Source organism: Ammodytes marinus (assembly GCF_949987685.1).
Source record: "Ammodytes marinus genome assembly, chromosome: 23".
NCBI lineage: Eukaryota > Metazoa > Chordata > Actinopteri > Uranoscopiformes > Ammodytidae > Ammodytes > Ammodytes marinus.
The window spans coordinates 21,307,187-21,329,169 of NC_137227.1; the positions used below are offsets into that span (position 1 = coordinate 21,307,187).

At 41.7% G+C, this 21,983-nt stretch overlaps 3 protein-coding genes across 3 annotated transcripts in view; all 3 read left to right on the top strand.

Annotated features, from left to right (window-relative positions):
- The window catches only part of LOC307269025 (uncharacterized protein), a gene marked incomplete at its 5' end in the record, with an annotated part of 5,715 nt that extends 608 nt beyond the window's left edge, over positions 1–5,107 (top strand). Inside the window, 3 exons of the mRNA XM_080051848.1 lie at positions 1–1,056; positions 3,174–3,228; positions 3,374–5,107. The exon at positions 1–1,056 is cut by the window's left edge and continues 608 nt beyond it. Of these exons, the coding sequence (XP_079907974.1) occupies positions 1–1,056; positions 3,174–3,228; positions 3,374–5,059 (2,797 nt within the window). The 3' untranslated portion in view covers positions 5,060–5,107. The remainder of the gene's footprint in view (positions 1,057–3,173; positions 3,229–3,373) is intronic.
- A 1,831-nt stretch (positions 5,108–6,938) lies between these two features.
- On the top strand, positions 6,939–12,051 carry LOC307269026 (tripartite motif-containing protein 16-like; the record flags this gene model as incomplete). The annotated part of the gene is made up of 2 exons (XM_080051849.1): positions 6,939–7,325; positions 10,762–12,051. 2 exons carry the CDS (start codon positions 6,939–6,941, stop codon positions 12,049–12,051), a joined length of 1,677 nt encoding a protein of 558 aa, XP_079907975.1.
- Positions 12,052–13,357: 1,306 nt separating this feature from the next.
- On the top strand, positions 13,358–21,369 carry LOC307269027 (E3 ubiquitin/ISG15 ligase TRIM25-like). The gene is made up of 4 exons (XM_080051850.1): positions 13,358–15,078; positions 17,260–17,273; positions 17,362–17,628; positions 18,969–21,369. Exons 1-4 carry the CDS (start codon positions 13,398–13,400, stop codon positions 20,007–20,009), a joined length of 3,003 nt encoding a protein of 1,000 aa, XP_079907976.1. The 5' UTR covers positions 13,358–13,397; the 3' UTR covers positions 20,010–21,369.
- Positions 21,370–21,983: the final 614 nt, after the last annotated feature.

Sequence of the window (21,983 nt, forward strand, 5' to 3'; positions counted from 1 at the left end):
TCGACAAAAAGTCCAGCAGAGAATCCAGAACAGAGAGAAAGATGTGAAGGTTCTCCAACAGGAGGTGGAGGCTATCAATGGCTCTGCTGATAAAGCAGTGGAGCACAGTGAGAAGACCTTCGCAGAGCTGATCCGTCTCATCCAGAAAAGACGCTCTGATTTGAAGCAGAAGCTCAGATCAAAGCAGGAAACTGAAGTGAGTCGAGTCAAAGATCTTCAGAAGAAGCTGGAGCAGGAGATCACTGAGCTGAAGAAGAAAGATACTGAGCTGAAGACGCTTTCAGAGACAGACAATCACAACCAGTTTTTACACAACTACCGCTCACTGTCAGCACTCAGTGAAGCTACACAATCATCCAGCTTCAACATCCGTCCTCTGAGATACTTTAAGGATGTTACAGCGGCTGTGTCAGAAGACAGAGATAAACTACAGGACGTCCTGAGACAGACATGGACAAACATCTCACTGGTAGAGCCTGAAGAGCGTGTTTTACTGCCAGAGCCAGAGCCCAAGACCAGAGCTGACTTCTTGAAATATTCACGTGACATCACACTGGATCCAAATACAGCACACAGACATCTGGTATTATCTGAGGGGAACAGGAGAGCAACATTCACGGGTTATGAACAGTATTATTGTAGTCACACAGGCATGTTCAGTTATTGGCCTCAGGCCCTGAGTAAAGAGAGTCTGACTGGACGTTGTTACTTGGAGGTGGAGTGGAGAGGGGTGATGGTTTATGTAGCAGTCGCATACAAGAATATCAGCAGAGAAGGGCGAGAAAGTGTATTTGGATTCAATGACAAATCTTGGGCGTTAACTAGTCACACACACAGTAATAGCTTTGGGTACAACAGTGCCCATACTGATGTCTCAGGTCCTCAGTCCTCCAGAGTAGGAGTGTACCTGGATCACAGAGCAGGTGTTCTGTCCTTCTACAGCGTCTCTGAAACCAAGACCATGACTCTCCTCCACAGAGTCCAGACCACATTCACTCAGCCGCTCTATGCTGGAGTTGGGATAGACTGGTTTACTGCATCTGGAGACACTGCTGAGTTCATTAAACTCAAATAGGCAGACGTCATTGAAGGGACAGCGGGTTAAACATCCTAAAACTTATTTGTCTTCATGTTTGTTGCTGAGAGCTGATTGTTGTGGCTTTTCTTCACTACACATACACTCACCGGCCACTTTATTATGGGTACACTGGTTCAATATCTTGTTAACATACACAATCACATGGCAGCAACTCAATGCAGTTAGGCATGTAGACCTGGACAGGACAACTTGTTGAAGTTCATACCGAGCAACAGAATGGGGAAGAAAGGGGTTTAAGTGACTTTGAAGGTGGCATGGTTGATGGTGCCAGACGGGCGCTCCTTCCTGTGTCTGTTTAACTATCACTGCTCATGATGACTTTAGTTTAGCTGAACTGACATGTATCTGCATAAAGACATGGACACTTCTCTTTGCTCAAAATTATTGTTGAATATTTGTTTGGATGTATTTGTATGTTGTTGTTTCTCTTCCACTGTATGGAACTTAAGAGAGAAAGGACCTACCTAAGAGAGATCTACCTTAAGCCAACATTGGTTCTCAGCACTTTGTACATTTGTAAACAAGGAAAAACTGTATTCCCACCAAATCAGGCGATCCGGCGAAAAACACAGGTTCTCTCATTAATGTGAAAGAAGCCCATCTCTTTAAGCTGCCTGAAAAAATGGCAGTGGTAAAAAAAAAAATAGCAACCTTCTCAACTTTTGGAGAAACGTAGCCCTAAGTCATGATGCCACAGCAAATTACATACGGGGGCGTCTTTCAGTGACCAACCGAAAGACACATAGAGAAAGATCAAAGACTTATAGATAAGAAGAAAAGCAGCATCTAGCATCAGAGGACAACACTGTGGCATTTCGTCGAATAGCCTGATGTGATGTGAACGCAGCTTATTAGTTGATTCAGAAAACAAAGGGAAACTTTAATAAATAACAGACTTTCTAATGTTTGGGCTTGGGGGAAGGTTTCAAGGATTTTCATGATAAGTCAAGATTAAAGTGCATATTCAGCAGGTTTTGGAAAGAGTTTTAGTTGATGTTAAGTTGTTTTTAAGATTATTAGTTCAGTTTTAGTAGGTTTTTAGTAGATTTGTGTTCCTTACTAAATCCATTGTAAATAGCTTAAGATCTGTTTTCTTTATGAAGTTAAAGGGTCTTAAATGTTTTTTCATATATTGTTTTTGTGGTTTTTAGATGAGATGATTCTGTTGTGTTATCTTTAAGGGGTTTTAGTGTCATCTAGTGTTTGTCTTTAAGGTTTATAGTTCAGCTTCAGCAGGTTTTAAAAGTGTTGTAGTTGATTTAAAGTTGTTTTTAAGATTATTAATGACGTTTGTAGTAGATTTAAGTTCCTTACTAATTCACTTCTAATGGTTTGGATTTTTATTTCTTGATTTTTATGGTTTTTCATTGTTAAGTTGTTGTTTTTAAATGAAGGGAATGTTTGTTGATTCAGGAAATGAAGGGAGACTTATTTTGAAACAACAGAAGTCTCTACTGATGTCTGGGCTTGGGGGAAGGGATCAAGGATTTTCAAAATAAAACGCTCAAAATCCAAGTGAAGTCATGAGTCGTTTGTCTTAAAGCCAAGTCCAGCTGCAACGTCTGTTTGGAGTCTAGGGAGTCAAAGCTAATGTCAGTTATCAATCAATCAATCAATATCCTTTATTTAACCAGGTAAAATGTATTGAGATTAAAATCTCTTTTTCAAGAATGACCTGGCCAAGAAGGCAGCACCATTATAAGCAGCACATTGACCACACAACGTAGCTGAAGACTCACTTTTTTTTGCATTGGCCTTTAACAACAGTTGAGACTCTGACACTCCTCCCTTTTTTTATGTATCTTATATGTAGTTTTGTATTGTATCTTGTACAGTCAACTGATGTTTTTAAATGTGCTATAGAAATAATTTTGACTTTGACACAATGTTCAGTCATATACAATCTTAAACAACTCTTATTTATTCTTTGTTAAAAGTCCATCAACTTTACTGAAACATTCTTGCTGCATGTAGTAGATGAATGATCACACACCCTGTCTCTCACAAAAAGCTCATCTTTATGGAATGCAGTAACACCAGAAACCCTTCCCTCTTCCTCCTGCTCTTAGTGCAGAGAGCTGCACAATAACAAGCTATTAATAGCTTCCCTCCCCTCCACACCTCTACAGGTATGAGAATGGGCGTAAACATATCATTGTGTGAAGTGTATAAACTGATGAACCTCATTCACTGCAGTCAGTTAGTCAAAAACAGAAGGAGAGGAGACTTGTTTTCATTCAAAGCGCAGAGATCGTTTCTGCTCGGATATATTAGACAGTGAAAGTTAAAATGGCACAGCAAGCAGTTCAGCTGGACCGGGAAACTTTCTCTTGTTCGATCTGTCTGGATCTACTGACGGATCCGGTGACTATTCCCTGTGGACACAACTACTGCATGAGCTGCATTAAAACACACTGGAATAAAGACGATCGGAAACAAAAACACAGCTGCCCTCAGTGCAGGAAAGTCTTTGTCCCGAGGCCTGTGTTGGTGAAAAACACCATGTTGGCAGATTTAGTGGAGGAACTGAAGAAGACTGGACTCCAAGCTGCTCCTGCTGATCACTGCTATGCTGGACCTGAAGATGTGGCCTGTGACGTCTGCACTGGGAGGAAGCTGAAAGCCCTTAAGTCCTGTCTGGTGTGTTTGGCCTCTTACTGTGAGAAACACCTCCAGCCTCATTATGATGTGGCTCCATTAAAGAAACACAAGCTGGTGGAGCCCTCCAAGAATCTCCAAGAGAACCTCTGCCCTCGTCATGATGAGGTGATGAAGATTTTCTGCCGTAGTGATCAGCAGTCTATCTGTTATCTGTGTTCAATGGACGAACACAAAGGTCACGACACAGTGTCAGCTGCAGCAGAACGGGCTGAGAGGCAGAAGGAACTCAGAGTGAGTCAACAAAAAGTCCAGCAGAGAATCCAGAACAGAGAGAAAGATGTGAAGCTGCTCCAACAGGAGGTGGAGGCTATCAATGGCTCTGCTGATAAAGCAGTGGAGCACAGTGAGAAGACCTTCGCAGAGCTGATCCGTCTCATCCTGAAAAGACGCTCTGATGTGAAGCAGAAGCTCAGAGCAAAGCAGGAAACTGAAGTTAGTCGAGTCAGAGATCTTCAGGAGAAGCTGGAGCAGGAGATCACTGAGCTGAAGAGGAGAGACGCTGAGCTGAAGACGCTGTCAGAGACAGACGATCACAACCAGTTTTTACACAACTACCGCTCACTGCCACCACTCAGTGGATCTACACAATCATCCAGCATCATCATCCGTCCTCTGAGATACTTTGAGGACGTGACAGTGGCTGTGTCAGAAGACAGAGATAAACTCCAGGACGTCCTGAGAGAGACATGGACAAACATCTCACTGATAGAGACTGAAGAACGTGTTTTACTGCCACAGCCAGAGCCCAAGACCAGAGCCGACTTCTTGAAATATTCACGTGACATTACACTTGATCCAAACACAGCACACAAAGATCTGGTATTATCTGAGGGGAACAGGAGAGCAACATTCACGGGTCAAGAACGTTATTATTTTCGTCACAAAGGCATGTTCACAGATAGTCATCAGGTCCTGAGTAAAGAGAGTCTGACTGGACGTTGTTACTGGGAGGTGAAGTGGAGACCAAGAGTTCGTATAGCAGTTTCATACAAGAATATCAGCAGAGCAGGGCGAGAAAGTGGATTTGGATCCAATGACAAATCGTGGTTGTTAGAATGTCACACAAACAGTTATTCATTTTGGCATAACAGTGTCCCTACTCCCGTCCTAGGTCCTCTGTCCTCCAGAATAGGAGTGTACCTGGATCACAGTGCAGGTGTTCTGTCCTTCTACAGCGTCTCTGAAACCAGGACCATGACTCTCCACCACAGAGTCCAGACCACATTCACTCAACCGCTCTATGCTGGAGTTTGGCTTTGGTCTGATGGAGCTACTGCTGAGTTCATTAAACTCAAATAGACAGAAGTCATTGAAGGGACAGTGGGTGAAACTCTGTGTATTCATCCTTAAACTTGGTATTTGGGTGTGGTTTCAAGGCGCTGCTGCTATTGTAAACAAATTGCAGATTAAATATGTCATCAGTGCCATCTTTCATCGAACGGATAGAAGGACATAAGTACGTGCCCTTTCCAGCGATTTTCTGGCTGACGTTCACACCACAGCCTTCCCCGGAAATTCCCTTCAATGTAACTAGGTCTTGACCCAGGAAATTGCAGGGATTCTGGCTTTCATTCACACATGACCCCATTCCTGGCAAAATGCTGTAACATTGTTTAGTATGTTGTATGCATAAAAGGGCTAAAAGTGACAGGTTGGGACTTTGATATCTTATTCTTTGTTGTGTAAATATTTGAGTGTCCTTAGGTGGGTCTTCTTCCTGTGTCTGATTAGCCATGGAGACTATCACTGCTCATGATGACTTTAGTTTAGCTGAACTGACATTTCTCTGCATAAAGACATGGACACTTCCCTTGACTGTAAATGATTGATGAAGATTTGTTTGGATGTATTTGTATGTTGTTGTTTCTCTTCCACTGCATGGGTCTGTAGAGAGAAAGGACCTACCTAAGAGAGACCTTCCTTTATCCTCCATATTTGGTTCTCAGCACTTTGTATATTTGTAAAAAAAGATAAAAAACTGCATTCGTAGAGATTTCTCAGTAGATGAGTATCTTCCTTACTAATCCATTGTTAATAGTTTAAGATCTGTTTTCTTTATGAAGTTAAAGGGATTTAAATATTTTTTCATATAATATTTTTGTGGTTTTTAGATGAGATGATTTTGTTGTGTTATCTTTAAGGGGTTTTAGTGTCAACTAGTGTTTGTCTTTAAGGTTTATAGTTCAGCTTCAGCAGGTTTTAAAAGTGTTGTAGTTGATTTAAAGTTGTTTTTAAGATTATTAATAACGTTTGTAGTAGATTTAAGTTCCTTACTAATTCACTTCTAATGGTTTGGATTTTTATTTCTTGATTTTTTTGGTTTTTCGTTGTTAAGTTGTTGTTTTCAAATGAAGGGAATGTTTGTTGATTCAGGAAATGAAGGGAGACTTATTTTGAAACAACAGAAGTCTCTATTGATGTCTGGGCTTGGGGGAAGGGCTTAAGGATTTTCAAAATAAAACGCTCCAAATCCAAGTGAAGTCATGAGTCATTTGTGTTAAAGCCAAGTCCAGCTGCAACGTCTGTTTGGAGTCTGGAGAGTCCAAGGTAAAGCCAGTAATACAGCACATTGACCACACACTTTCCATTCATACTGTATACAATCTTTACACAACTCTTATTTATTCTTTGTTAAAACTCCATCAACTTTGCTGAAACATTCTTACTGCATGTCAGAGAGGAGAGATAACACACCCAGTCTCTCACAAAAAGCTAAAATGCAGTGAGGCCTGAAAGTCTTTATGGAATGCAGTAAGAGCAGAGAACACTTCCTTCTTCCTCCTGCTCTTACAGTCAGTAATGCAGCACATTGACCACACAATGTCCAGTCATATAAAAGCTTTACACAACGCTACTTTATTCCCTGCTAGAAGTCCGTCAACTTTAGTGAAATATTCTTACTGCATGTAGTAGATGATTGATAACACACCACGTCTCTCATAAAAAGCTTATCTTGGTGGAATGAAGTAAAGCCTGAAATCCTTCCTGCTTTTTATATGTTCCCTCGTCTGTACAGGTATGAGAATGATGGCCGTAAACAACATTGTGTAAAGTGCATTGAACTGATGAACCTCATTCACTGCAGTCAGTTCGCCAAAAACAGAAGGAGAGGAGACTTGTTTTCATTCAAAGCGCAGAGATCGTTTCTGCTCGGATATATCAGACAGTGAAAGTTAAAATGGCGCAGCAAGGAGTTCAGCTGGACCGGGAAACTTTCTCTTGTTCAATCTGTCTGGATCTACTGAAGGATCCGGTGACTATTCCCTGTGGACACAACTACTGCATGAGCTGCATTAAAACCCACTGGAATAAAGACGATCGGAAACAGAAGCACAGCTGCCCTCAGTGCAGGAAAGTCTTTGTCCCGAGGCCTGTGTTGGTGAAAAACACCATGTTGGCAGATTTAGTGGAGGAGCTGAAGAAGACTGGACTCCAAGCTGCTCCTGCTGATCACTGCTATGCTGGACCTGAAGATGTGGCCTGTGACGTCTGTACTGGGAGGAAGCTGAAAGCCTTCAAGTCCTGTCTGGTGTGTTTGGCCTCTTACTGTGAGAAACACCTCCAGCCTCTATGAAGTTGCTCCATTAAAGAAACACAAGCTGGTGGAGCCCTTAAAGAATCTCCAGGAGAACCTCTGCCCTCGTCATGACGAGGTGATGAAGATTTTCTGCCGTAGTGATCAGCAGTGTATCTGTTATCTGTGTTTTTTGAATGAACACAAAGGCCACGTCACAGTGTCAGCTGCAGAAGAGCGGGCGGAGAGGCAGAAGGAACTCAGAGTGAGTCGACAAAAAGTCCAACAGAGAATTAAACACAGACAGAAAAATATGAAGGTTTTCCAACGGGAAGTGGATGCCATCAATGGCTCTGCTGATAAAGCAGTGGAGCACAGTGAGAAGACCTTCGTCGAGCTGATCTGTCTCATCCAGAAAATCATCTCTGATGTGAAGCAGCAGCTCAGAGCAAAGCAGCAAACTGAAGTGAGTCGAGTCAGAGATCTTCAGGAGAAGCTGGAGCAGGAGATCGCTGAGCTGAAGAGGAGAGACGCTGAGCTGAAGACGCTTTCAGAGACAGACGATCACAACCAGTTTCTACGTAACTACACCTCACTGTCTGCACTCAGTGAATCTACATCCAGCATCATCATCCGTCCTCTGAGATACTTTGAGGACGTGACAGCGGCTGTGTCAATAGCCAGAGAGAAGCTACAGGATGTCCTGAGAGAGACATGGACAAACATCTCACCGATAGAGCCTGCAGTGGATGTTTTACTGCCAGAGCCAGAGCCCAAGACCAGAGCTGACTTCTTGAAATATTCAAGTAAAATCACACTGGATCCAAACACAGCACACAAAGTTCTGGTATTATCTGAGGGGAACAGGAGAGCAACATTCACGGGTCAAGAACAGTATTATTGTAGTCACACAGGCATATTCACTACATATCCTCAGGTCCTGAGTACAGAGAGTCTGACTGGACGTTGTTACTTGGAGGTGGAGTTGAGAAGGGGAATAGTTTCTGTAGCAGTCTCATACAAGAATATCAGCAGAGCAGGGATTGAAAGTGTATTTGGATTCACTGACAAATCGTGGGCGTTATATTGTGACACAGACGGTTATTTATTTTGGTACAACAATGTCCATACTGAAGTCTCAGGTCCTCAGTCCTCCAGAGTAGGAGTGTACCTGGATCACAGTGCAGGTGTTCTGTCCTTCTACAGCGTCTCTGAAACCGAGACCATGACTCTCCTCCACAGAGTCCAGACCACATTCACTCAGGAGCCACTACACGCTGGTATTAGGTTTAACTGGGTTCCTGCATCTGGAGACACTGCTGAGTTCATTAAACTCAAATAGGCAGAAGTCATTGAAGGGACAGCGGGTTAAACATCCTAAAACTTATTTGTCTTCATGTTTGTTGCTGAGAGCTGATTGTTGTGGCTTTTCTTCACTACACATAGACTCACCGGCCACTTTATTAGGAACACTGGTTCAATATCTTGTTAACACATTTAACTAATCAGCCAATCACATGGCAGCAACTCAATGCATTTAGGCATGTAGACCTGGACAGGACAACTTGTTGAAGTTCAAACCGCAAGAGAATGGGGAAGAAAGGGGTTTTAAGTGACTTTGAAGGTGGCATGGTTGATGGTGCCAGACGGGCGCTCCTTCCTGTATCTGTTTAACTATCACTGCTCATGATGACTTTAGTTTGGCTGAACTGACATTTCTCTGCATAAAGACATGGACACTTCCCTTGACTGTAAATGATTGCTGAAGATTTGTTTGGATGTATTTGTATGTTGTTGTTTCTCTTCCACTGCATGGGTCTGTAGAGAGAAAGGACCTGCCTAAGAGAGACCTTCCTTTATCCTCCATATTTGGTTCTCAGCACTTTGTACATTTGTAAAAAAAATAAAAAATAAAACTGCATTCGTAGAGATTTCTCAGTAGATTAATGTTCCTTACTAATCCATTGTTAATAGCTTAAGATCTGTTTTCTTTATGAAGTTAAAGGGATTTAAATGTGTTTTCATATATTGTTTTTGTGGTTTTTAGATGAGATGATTCTGTTGTGTTATCTTTAAGGGGTTTTAGTGTCTAGTGTTTGTCTTTAAGGTTTATAGTTCAGCTTCAGCAGGTTTTAAAAGTGTTGTAGTTGATTTAAAGTTGTTTTTAAGATTATCAATAACGTTTGTAGTGGATTTAAGTTCCTTACTAATTCACTTCTAAGGGTTTGGATTTTTATATCTTGATTTTTATGGTTTTTCGTTGTTAAGTTGTTGTTTTTAAATGAAGGGAATGTTTGTTGATTCAGGAAATGAAGGGAGACTTATTTTGAAACAACAGAAGTCTCTATTGATGTCTGGGCTTGGGGGAAGGGATCAAGGATTTTCAAAATAAAACGCTCAAAATCCAAGTGAAGTCATGAGTCATTTGTGTTAAAGCCAAGTCCAGCTGCAAAGTCTGTTTGGAGTCTGGAGAGTCAGAGGTAAAGTCAGTAATACAGCACATTGACCACACAATGTTGCTGAAGACTCACTTTTTTTGCATTGGCCTTTAACAACAGTTGAGACTCTGACACTCCTCCCTTTCTTTTATGTATCTTATATGTTGTTCTGTATTGTATCTTGTACAGCACTTTGGTCAACTGATGTTTTTAAATGTGCTATAGAAATACATTTGACTTTGACACAATGTTCAGTCATATACAATCTTAAACAACTCTTATTTATTCTTTGTTAAAACTCCATCAACTTTACTGAAACATTCTTGCTGCATGTAGTAGATGAATGATCACACACCCTGTCTCTCACAAAAAGCTCATCTTTATGGAATGCAGTAACACCAGAAACCCTTCCCTCTTCCTCCTGCTCTTAGTGCAGAGAGCTGCACAATAACAAGCTATTAATAGCTTCCCTCCTCTCTACACCTGTACAGGTATGAGAATGGGCGTAAACATATCATTGTGTGAAGTGTATAAACTGATGAACCTCATTCACTGCAGTCAGTTAGCCGAAAACAGAAGGAGAGGAGACTGGTTTTCATTTGAAGCAAATAAATAATTTCTGCTCGGATATATCAGACACTACTTGACACTGAAAAGTTAAAATGGCGCAGCAAGGAGTTCATCTGGACCGGGAAACTTTCTCTTGTTCGATCTGTCTGGATCTACTGACGGATCCGGTGACTATTCCCTGTGGACACAACTACTGCATGAGCTGCATTAAAACCCACTGGAATAAAGACGATCGGAAACAAAAACACAGCTGCCCTCAGTGCAGGAAAGTCTTTGTCCCGAGGCCTGTGTTGGTGAAAAACACCATGTTGGCAGATTTAGTGGAGGAACTGAAGAAGACTGGACTCCAAGCTGCTCCTGCTGATCACTGCTATGCTGGACCTGAAGATGTGGCCTGTGACGTCTGTACTGGGAGGAAGCTGAAAGCCTTCAAGTCCTGTCTGGTGTGTTTGACCTCTTACTGTGAGAAACACCTCCAGCCTCATTATGATGTGGCTCCATTAAAGAAACACAAGCTGGTGGAGCCCTTAAAGAATCTCCAGGAGAACCTCTGCCCTCGTCATGACGAGGTGATGAAGATTTTCTGCCGTACAGATCAGCAGTGTATCTGTTATCTGTGTTCAATGGAAGAACACAAAGGCCACGTCACAGTGTCAGCTGCAGCAGAACGCACTGAGAGGCAGAAGGAGCTCCAAGTGAGTCAACAAAAAGTCCAGCAGAGAATCCAGGACAGAGAGAAAGATGTGAAGGTTCTTCAACAGGAGGTGGAGGCTATCAATGGCTCTGCCGATAAAGCAGTGGAGCACAGTGAGAAGACCTTCGCTCAGATGATCCGTCTCATCCAGAAAAGACGCTCTGATGTGAAGCAGCAGCTCAGATCAAAGCAGGAAACTGAAGTGAGTCGAGTCAGAGATCTTCAGGAGAAGCTGGAGCAGGAGATCACTGAGCTGAAGAGGAGAGACGCTGAGCTGAAGACGCTTTCAGAGACAGACGATCACAACCAGTTTCTACGTAACTACCGCTCACTGTCAGCACTCAGTGAAGCTACACAATCATCCAGCATCAACATCCGTCCTCTGAGATACTTTGAGGACGTGACAGCGGCTGTGTTAGAAGCCAGAGAGAAACTACAGGACGTCCTGAGAGAGACATGGACAAACATCTCACTGATAGTGACTGAAGAGCGTGTTTTACTGCCACAGCCAGAGCCCAAGACCAGAGCCGACTTCTTGAAATATTCAAGTGAAATCACACTGGATCCAAACACAGCACACAAAGATCTGTTATTATCTGAGGGGAACAGGAGAGCAACATTCACGGGTCAAGAACAGTATTATTGTAGTCACACAGGCATGTTCACAGATCATCATCAGGCCCTGAGTACAGAGAGTCTGACTGGACGTAGTTACTGGGAGGTGGAGTGGAGAGCAGGAGTTCGTATAGCAGTCGCATACGAGAATATCAGCAGAGCAGGGTATGAAAGTCGATTTGGATACAATGACAAATCGTGGTTGTTAGAATGTCACACAGACAGTTATTTATTTTGGCACAACGATGTCCAAACTCCCGTCCTAGGTCCTCAGTCCTCCAGAATAGGAGTGTACCTGGATCACAGTGCAGGTGTTCTGTCCTTCTACAGCGTCTCTGACACCAAGACCATGACTCTCCTCCACAGAGTCCAGACCACATTCACTCAGCCGCTCTATGCTGGAGTTGGGATAGACATCTGGTATCCTGGATCTTCTGCTGAGTTCATTCAACTCAAATAGACAGAAATAGTTGAAGGCAGAGAAGCTTAAACTCTTGTGTTTTTATCCTTGAATTTAATTACGTAAGGGGGCGTCTTTCACTGACCAACCGAAAGACACTTAGAGAAAGATCAAGGACTTATAGATAAGAAGAAAAGCAGCATTTAGCATCAGAGGACAACACTGTGGCATTTTGTCGAGTAGCCTGATTTGATGTGAGCACAGTTTATTAGTTGATTCGGAAAACAAAGGGAAACTTTAATAAATAACAGACTTTCTAATGTTTGGGCTTGGGGGAAGGTTTCAAGGATATCAAGTCAAGTTTTAAGCACATATTTGACAGGTTTCCAAAAAAGTTTTAGATGCTGTAACGTTGTTTTTAAGATTATTAGTTCAGTTTTAGTAGGTTTTCAGTAGATATCTTTAGTAAATATCTTAAGATCTGTTTTCTTTATGAAGTTAAAGGGTTTTAAATGTTTTTTCATATAATGTTTTTGTGGTTTTTAGATGAGATGATTTTGTTGTGTTATCTTTAAGGGGTTTTAGTGTCTAGTGTTTGTCTTTAAGGTTTATGGTTCAGCTTCAGCAGGTTTTAAAAGTGTTGTAGTTGATTTAAAGTTGTTTTTAAGATTATCAATAACGTTTGTAGTAGATTTAAGTTCCTTACTAATTCACTTCTAAGGGTTTGGATTTTTATTTCTTGATTTTTATGGTTTTTCGTTGTTAAGTTGTTGTTTTTTAAATGAAGGGAATGTTTGTTGATTCAGGAAATGAAGGGAGACTTATTTTTAAACAACAGAAGTCTCTATTGATGTCTGGGCTTGGGGGAAGGGATCAAGGATTTTCAAAATAAAACGCTCAAAATACAAGTGAGGTCATGAGTCATTTGTCTTAAAGCCAAGTCCAGCTGCAACGTCTGTTTGGAGTCTGGAGAGTCAAAGCTTAAGCCAGTAATACAGCACATTGACCACACAATGTCCATTCATACTGTATACAATCTTTACACAACTCTTATCTATGCTTTGTTAAAACTCCGTTGACTTTACTGAAACATTCTTGCTGCATGTAGTCGATGAATGATCACACACCCTGTCTCTCACAAAAAGCTCATCTTTATGGAATGCAGTAAAACCAGAAAGAGAGAGCTGCACAATAACAAGCTATTAATAGCTTCCCTCCTCTCTACACCTGTACAGGTATGAGAATGGGCGTAAACATATCATTGTGTGAAGTGTATAAACTGATGAACCTCATTCACTGCAGTCAGTTAGTCAAAAACAGAAGGAGAGGAGATTTGTTTTCATTTGAAGCAAATAAATAATTTCTGCTCGGACATATTAGACACTACTTGACACTGAAAAGTTAAAATGGCGCAGCAAGGAGTTCAGCTGGACCGGGAAACGTTCTCTTGTTCGATCTGTCTGGATCTACTGAAGGATCCGGTGACTATTCCCTGTGGACACAACTACTGCATGAGCTGCATTAAAACACACTGGAATAAAGACGATCGGAAACAAAAACACAGCTGCCCTCAGTGCAGGAAAGTCTTTGTCCCGAGGCCTGTGTTGGTGAAAAACACCATGTTGGCAGATTTAGTGGAGGAACTGAAGAAGACTGGACTCCAAGCTGCTCCTGCTGATCACTGCTATGCTGGACCTGAAGATGTGGCCTGTGACGTCTGCACTGTGAGAAAACTGAAAGCCCTTAAGTCCTGTCTGGTGTGTGTGGCCTCTTACTGTGAGAAACACCTCCAGCCTCACTATGAAGTTGCTCCATTAAAGAAACACAAGCTGGTGGAGCCCTCCAGGAATCTCCAGGAGAACCTCTGCCCTCGTCATGATGAGGTGATGAAGATCTTCTGCCGTACTGATCAGCAGTCTATCTGTTATCTGTGTTCAATGGAAGAACACAAAGGCCACGTCACAGTTTCAGCTGCAGCAGAAAGGGCGGAGAGGCAGAAGGAGCTTGATGTAAGTTGGAAAAAAGTCCAGCAGAGAATCAAACACAGACAGAAAGATGTGAAGCTGCTCCAACAGGAGGTGGAGGCTATCAACGGCTCTGCTGATAAAGCAGTGGAGCACAGTGAGAAGATCTTTAGCGATCTGGTCAATCTCATCCAGAAAAGACGCTCTGATGTGAAGCAGCAGCTCAGATCAAAGCAGCAAACTGAAGTGAGTCGAGTCAAAGATCTTCAGGAGAAGCTGGAGCAGGAGATCGCTGAGCTGAAGAGGAGAGACGCTGAGCTGAAGACGCTTTCAGAGACAGACGATCACAACCAGTTTCTACACAACTACCGCTCACTGTCAGCACTCAGTGAAGCTACACACTCATCCAGCTTCATCATCCGTCCTCTGAGATACTTTAAGGATGTTACAGCGGCTGTGTCAAAAGCCAGAGAGAAACTACAGGACGTCCTGAGAGAGACATGGACAAACATCTCACTGATAGAGCCTGAAGAGCGTGTTTTACTGCCACAGCCAGAGCCCAAGACCAGAGCCGACTTCTTGAAATATTCACGTGAAATCACACTGGATCCAAACACAGCACACAGACAGCTGGTACTATCTGAGGGGAACAGGAGAGCAACATTCATGGGTGGGGAACATCATTATTGTAGTCACACAGGCATGTTCACTTATTGGTCTCAGGCCCTGAGTAAAGAGAGTCTGACTGGACGTTGTTACTTGGAGGTGGAGTGGAGAGGGGTGATGGTTTCTGTAGCAGTCGCATACAAGAATATCAGCAGAGCAGGGAAGGAAAGTCTATTTGGATTCAATGACAAATCTTGGGCGTTATGTAGTCACACAGACAGTAATAGCTTTTGGTACTCAGGTCCTCAGTTCTCAGACGGTCATTTATTTTGGCATAACAGTGTCCATACTCCCGTCCTTGGTCCTCAGTCCTCCAGAATAGGAGTGTACCTGGATCACAGTGCAGGTGTTCTGTCCTTCTACAGGGTATCTGAAACCGGGACCATGACTCTCCTCCACAGAGGCCAGACCACATTCACTCAGCCGCTCTATGCTGGATTTTGCTTAAGCAGCTTGTGTACTGGATATGCTGAGTTCATTCAACTCAAATAGACAGAAGTCATTGAAGGGTTAAACATCCTAAAACTTATTTGTCTTCATGTTTGTTGCTGAGAACTCAGAACTGATTGTTGTGGCATTCTTTCACTAAACATACACTCACCGGCCACTTGATTAGGTACACCAGTTAAATTTTGTGTTAACACATTTAACTAATCTTCCAATCACATGGCAGCTTATTCACCAAGACAAATTCCTTGTTGGTGTAAAACCCTTCTTGGCAATAACATCCTTTCTGATTCTGATTCTGAGGAACTCAATGCATTAAGGCATGTAGACCTGGACAGGACAACTTGTTGAAGTTGAAACCGAGCATCAGAATGGGGAAGAAAGGGGGTTTAAGTGACTTTTACCGTGGCATGGTTGATGGTGCCAGATGGCGCTCCTTCCTGTATCTGATTAGCCATCGAGGCTATCACTGCTCATGATGACTTTAGTTTAGTCTGAACTGACATTTCTCTGCGTAAACACATGGACACTAGTCTTGACTGTAAATGATTGTTGAAGATTTGTTTGGATGTATTTGTATGTTGTTGTTTCTCTTCCACTGTATGGAACTTAAGAGAGAAAGGACCTACCTAAGAGAGATCTACCTTAAGCCAACATATTTGGTTCTCAGCACTTTGTACATTTGTAAAAAAGAAAATCTGTATTCACACCAAATCAGGCGATACGGCCAAAATGCAGGTTTTCCCATTAATTTGAATGAGGCCCGTCCATTTTAGCTGCCTGAAAAAACGGCTGTGGCAAAAAAAAAAAAATAGCAACCTTCTCAACTTTTGGAGAAACGTAGCCCTAAGTCATGATGCCACAGCGAATTACGTAAAATGGCGTCTTTCAGTGACCAACCGAAAGACACTTAGAGAAAGATCAAGGACTTATAGATAAGAAGAAAAGCAGCATTTAGCATCAGAGGACAAAACTGTGGCATGTCGTCAAATAGCCTGATTTGATGTGAACACAGTTTATTAGTTGATTCTGAAAACAAAGGGAAACTTTAATAAATAACAGACTTTCTAATGTTTGGGCTTGGGGGAAGGTTTCAAGGATATCAAGTCAAGTTTTAAGCACATATTTGACATGTTTCTAAAAAGGTTTTAGATGCTGTTAAGTTGTTTTTAAGATTATTAGTTCAGTTTTAGTATGTTTTTAGTAGATTTGTGTTCCTTACTAATATTTTTAATAGTTTAAGATGTGTTTTCTTTATGAAGCTAAAGGGTCTTAAATGTTTTTTCATATAATGTTTTTGTGGTTTTTAGATTAGATGATTTTGTTGTGTTATCTTTAAGAGGTTTTAGTGTCATATAGTGTTTGTTTTAAGGTTTATAGTTCAGCTTCAGCAGGTTTTAAAAGTGTTGTAGTTGATTTAAAGTTGTTTTTAAGATTATCAATAACGTTTGTAGTGGATTTAAGTTCCTTACTAATTCCTTTTTTAATGGTTTGGATTTTTATTTCTTGATTTTTATGGTTTTTCGTTGTTAAGTTGTTGTTTTTTAATGAAGGGAATGTTTGTTGATTCAGGAAATGAAGGGAGACTTATTTTGAAACAACAGAAGTCTCTATTGATGTCTGGGCGTGGGGGAAGGGATCAAGGATTTTCAAAATAAAACGCTCAAAATCCAAGTGAAGTCATGAGTCATTTGTGTTAAAGCCAAGTCAAGCTGCAACGTCTGTTTGGAGTCCAGAGAGTCAGAGCTAAAGTCAGTAATACAGCACATTGACCACACAACGTAACTGAAGATTCACTTTTTTTTGCATTGGCCTTTAACAACAGTTGAGACTTTGACACTCCTCCCTTTTTTATGTATCTTATATGTTGTTCTGTATTGTATCTTGTACAGTCAACTGATGTTTTTAAATGTGCTATTGAAATAATTTGACTTTGACACAATGTCCATTCATACTGTATACAATCTTTACACAAATCTTATGTATTCTTTGTTAAAACTCCATCAACTTTACTGAAACATTCTTGCTGCATGTAGTCGATGAATGATCACACACCCCGTCTCTCACAGAAAGCTCATCTTTATGGAATGCAGTAAGACCAGAAACCGTTCCCTCTTCCTCCTGCTCTTAGCGCAGTGAGCTGCACAATAACAAGCTATTAATAGCTTCCCTCCCCTCCACACCCCTACAGGTATGAGAATGGGCGTAAACAACATTGTGTGAAGTGTATAAACTAGGGAGAGGAGTTTTTTTCATTCGAAGCGCAGAGATTGTTTCTGCTCGGACATATTAGACAGTGAAAGTTAAAATGGCGCAGCAAGCAGTTCAGCTGGACCGGGAAACTTTCTCTTGTTCGATCTGTCTGGATCCACAGACTGATCAGGTGACAATTCCCTGTGGACACAACTACTGCATGAGTTGCATTAAAACCCACTGGGATGGAGAGGATGAGACAGAAACCTACAGCTGCCCTCAGTGTAGGAAGACTTTCACCCCGAGGCCTGTCCTGGGCGAAAACCCCATGTCACTGGAGGAACGGGAGAGGACTCGTGAAAATGAGGTAATAGAAAATGTCTGCCGTACTGATAGAGCATGTATACCAGGGCTATTCAATTAGTTTTGAATGGGGGCCGGTTGGTGGAAATTATCCAAAATGAGGGGCCAGAAAAAAATGCCTAAAATTGATGAGCATCACATCAATAGCTACATATACTGTAAAACACTACAACGACATAGGAGTGCATATATTGTCTTTATTTTATCAAATAGAGTTCACCAGCTTATCAAAAAAAATCCCTATTTGATTAACATAGGCTGCCTGTTGTTTAAGTGTTTAACAATCTTATCAGTTCAGGAAAACACAATAGGTTAACTCTTCAACAGTTTATCAAAATACATAGAAATAAATGTACTCTAAGTGCAACAGCTTATCAAAATACAGGTAGGCCTAGGTTTACTAAGAGTGCAACAGCTTATCAAAAAACATAGAAATAAATGTAGGCTACTCTAAGCGCAACACCTTAAAGTGTTTCCCCCCAAAAATGTGTTTGTCAAGGGGTCACTGTCCAGGGTCATGGGAGGCACCGCGCCTGTGGCTGTACCATGGCTGTATTTTGCTCAAAGATGCCAATGCACAGTACAGAAATACAACAACTGCTTATTTGAATACAAAAAAAACTACAGACACTGACTTTACAGTTGTGCAATTTTGGTACAAATTTTGTGCAAACATGCAGACAGTACAAAGCAAAGTTCTACTGGTGCAATATTATGCAGACACACTAAATACAAATAATGAACCATACACTTACACTGCGGTACAATCGCGCGCGCAAAGCTGCATACACAGAGCAGCTAATAGAGAAACGCTTGGAGACACATGTGCACATTTATTTACTGCAGATCGTGGCCTTTCGCGCAGTTATGACCATGGTCATAACTGCGCATGGGTCGGTCTGTAGTCAAGGCAGGGGCCAGTAAATATTCCTTTGCGGGCCGCCTATTGAATAGCCCTGATGTATACCATCAACCCTGTAATGCACAGTGAACGAAGATAATCATTTTTGAGACAGTCTGGGCTATAAGAAATATGTGTGCTGCAGTGATGTCAATTCAATATTGTTGCATAAAACTTGAATCTCTTCCAGTTTCTCTTGGACTCTTGAATTTACATTGTAAACAAACAACAGGCGAACAAAGACTAAAGGGCAGTTTAGGCTTAACTACAATGCTCTGCAGGAAACCCTGGAATAGATTTATAGCAAAGCAGGTTTTAAAGAGTTTTAGTTGTTTTTAAGATAATAAGTAAAGTTTTAGCAGGTTAGTAGATTGCTTATTCAATTTTCAGGGTTTTCGATGTTTTCTTTTCTTGACTTTTTTCTTTTTCTTTATTTCATCCAGCAGAGAATCCAGAACAGAGAGAAAGATGTGAAGCTTCTCCAACAGGAGGTGGATGCCATCAATGGCTCTGCTGATAAAGCAGTGGAGCACAGTGAGAAGACCTTCACAGAGCTGATACATCTCATCCAGAAAAGACGCTCTGACTTGAAGCAGAAGCTCAGATCAAAGCAGCAAACTGAAGTGAGTCGAGTCAGAGATCTTCAGAAGAAGCAGGAGCAGGAGATCGCTGAGCTGAAGAGGAGAGACGCTGAGCTGAAGACGCTCTCAGAGACAGACGATCACAACCAGTTTCTACATAAGTACACCCCACCATTCAGTCCTTTGAGATACTTTGAGGACATTATAGCGCCTGTGTCAGAAGTAAGAAATAAGCTACAGGACGTCCTGAGAGAGACATGGACAAACATCTCACTGGCAGAGACTCAAGTCGATGTTTTACTGTCACAACCAGAGCCCAAGACCAGAGCTGACTTCTTGAAATATTCACGTGAAATCACACTGGATCCAAACACAGCACACAAAGATCTGGCATTATCTGAGGGGAACCGGAAAGCAACACAACTGAATGAAGATGAGTCTCATCCTAGTCACATAGACAGATTCACTGATTGTCCTCAGGTCCTGAGTAAGAAAAGTCTGACTGGACGCAGTTACTGGGAGGTGGAGTGGAGAGCAGGAGTTCGTATAGCAGTCGCATACGAGAATATCAGCAGAGCAGGGGAGGGAAGTGCATTTGGAGAGAATGACAAATCTTGGGCGTTAGATTGTTACACAGACAGTTATACCTTTTGGTACAACAATGATTATACTGAGGTCTCTGGAGATCCTGAGTCCACCAGAGTAGGAGTGTACCTGGATCACAGTGCAGGTGTTCTGTCCTTCTACAGCGTCATTAAAACCTGGACCATGACCATGACTCTCCTCCACAGAGTCCAGACCAAATTCACTCAGCCGCCCTATGTGCCGCTACATGCTGGACTTGGGTTCACAGTCGGGTTTACTGGATCCGGAGACACTGCTGAGTTCATTAAACTCAAATAGACAGAAGTCATTGAAGGGACGAGATTTAAGGAAGAAGGTTTACAAGTCGAGATTTAAAGATGGGGTGGAGGATTTGGGGAGAAAATGGCAGTTGGGATAGAGATTCGAATCCAAATACCTCAACTGCTCCACTTGTTCCCTTTGGTCCCTCCCCTATGGTCCCTCCCTGACACGCTCTACACCAACAAAGTCGTGCCAGAGTGAATGGACAGTCCCAACAGCAAATAAGAACAGAGAATCGGAGCCTCGCTCTGATTGGTCAAAGTGTACAGCTCATGTTAACTTTGACCAATCAGAAATCACATACCCCAGCTTTAAGTGCAGATTCAGCAGGTTTTTCAAGAGTTCAAGATGCTATAAAGTTGTTTTTAAGATTTGTACATTTGTAAAAAAGAAAAACTGCATTCACACACACACACACACACACACTTGCGCGGCCGGCGGCGCGGAGGATGAATGGTGATTAAGAACCAAAGAGAGAGAGAGAGGCTGCTTTCTTTGTTCTGCCCTCGGGAGGTGTTTACTGTGTGTGTGTGTGTGTGTGTGTGTGTGTGTGTGTGTGTGTGTGTGTGTGTGTGTGTGTGTGTGTGTGTGTGTGTGTGTGTGTGTGTGTGTGTGTGTGTGTCTGTGTCACTGTGTGTGTGTGTCTGTGTCACTGTGTGTGTGTGTCTGTGTCACTGTGTGTGTGTGTGTGTGTGTGTGTGTGTGTGTGTGTGTGTGTGAGATTTCTCAGTAGATTAATGTTCCTTGTTTATTAGTTGCTATAAAGTTGTTTTTAGGATTATTAGTTCAGTTTTAGTATGTTTTTAGTAGATTTTTGTTCCTTACTAATCCATTGTAAATAGCTTAATATGTGTTTTCTTTATGAAGTTAAAGGGTTTTAAATGTGTTTTCATATATTGTTTTTGTGGTTTTTAGATTAGATGATTCTGTTGTGTTATCTTTAAGGGGTTTTAGTGTCAACTAGTGTTTGTCTTTAAGGTTTTGTAGAGCAGCTTCAACAGGTTTTAAAAGTGTTGGAGTTGTTGTAAAGTTCTTTTTAAGATTATTGATAAAGTTGTAAAAGTTTTTTATTGGATTTAAGTTCCTTACTAATCAATTTGTAATGGTTTGGATGTTTTGTTAATTGATTTTTATTGATTTTAGTATTTTTCGGTTAAGGTTTTTGTCAAGTTGTTTTAATGTTGTTAATTTTCATAAATTAAATGAGACTTTTTGAACCAACTTTTTAATGTTTGGGGGAATGTATGAAGTGAAGTCTCAAGTGGGTTCTCTGCATTAAGCACATATTCAAAAGACTTAAATTGCTTTTATACATGTGTTCCTATTCTAAATTGGAGCAACTGCAACAAACAGAATATTTTCCAGGGATCAATCAAGTTTTTTGTGTTTTTATATAATAAAACATCAATAAAGTATTTCTGATTCTGATTCAGAACAGTCTCTTGTTTTTGTTTTTTTAAGATTACTTTTTTGGGCATTTTTTTTGTTGCTTTATTAGACAGGGCTGGATTCCAACCCACATCACCTTCAACCAGAAACAGAATCAGAATAATGTGTATTGTCCTCTTGGGGTGTAAGACAGACAGACAGACAGGCAGGCAGGCAGACAGACAGACAGACAGACAGACAGACAGACAGACAGACAGACAGTCAGAGAGTGTCAGTGTGTCAGCAGAGTGATCAGACAGACAGACAGACAGACAGACAGACTCTCTCTCACACACACACACACACACACACACACACACACACACACTCTTTTGTGTCTTACCTCCTGGTTGTGTGCGGTCGTGAGCTCCAGTTTGTCCTTCTCCAGCTGATGAACTTTCCAGCGATCGTCTCCTTTGCTCCCCGCTGAGGAAGCCATCTTCCTCCCTCCTCTCCTCTCCTCAGGCCCCTCTCCTGAAAGATACAATGAGTAAGGTTAGGCACTTAAAACAATACACACACGTCCCTCTCCTGCAAGATAAT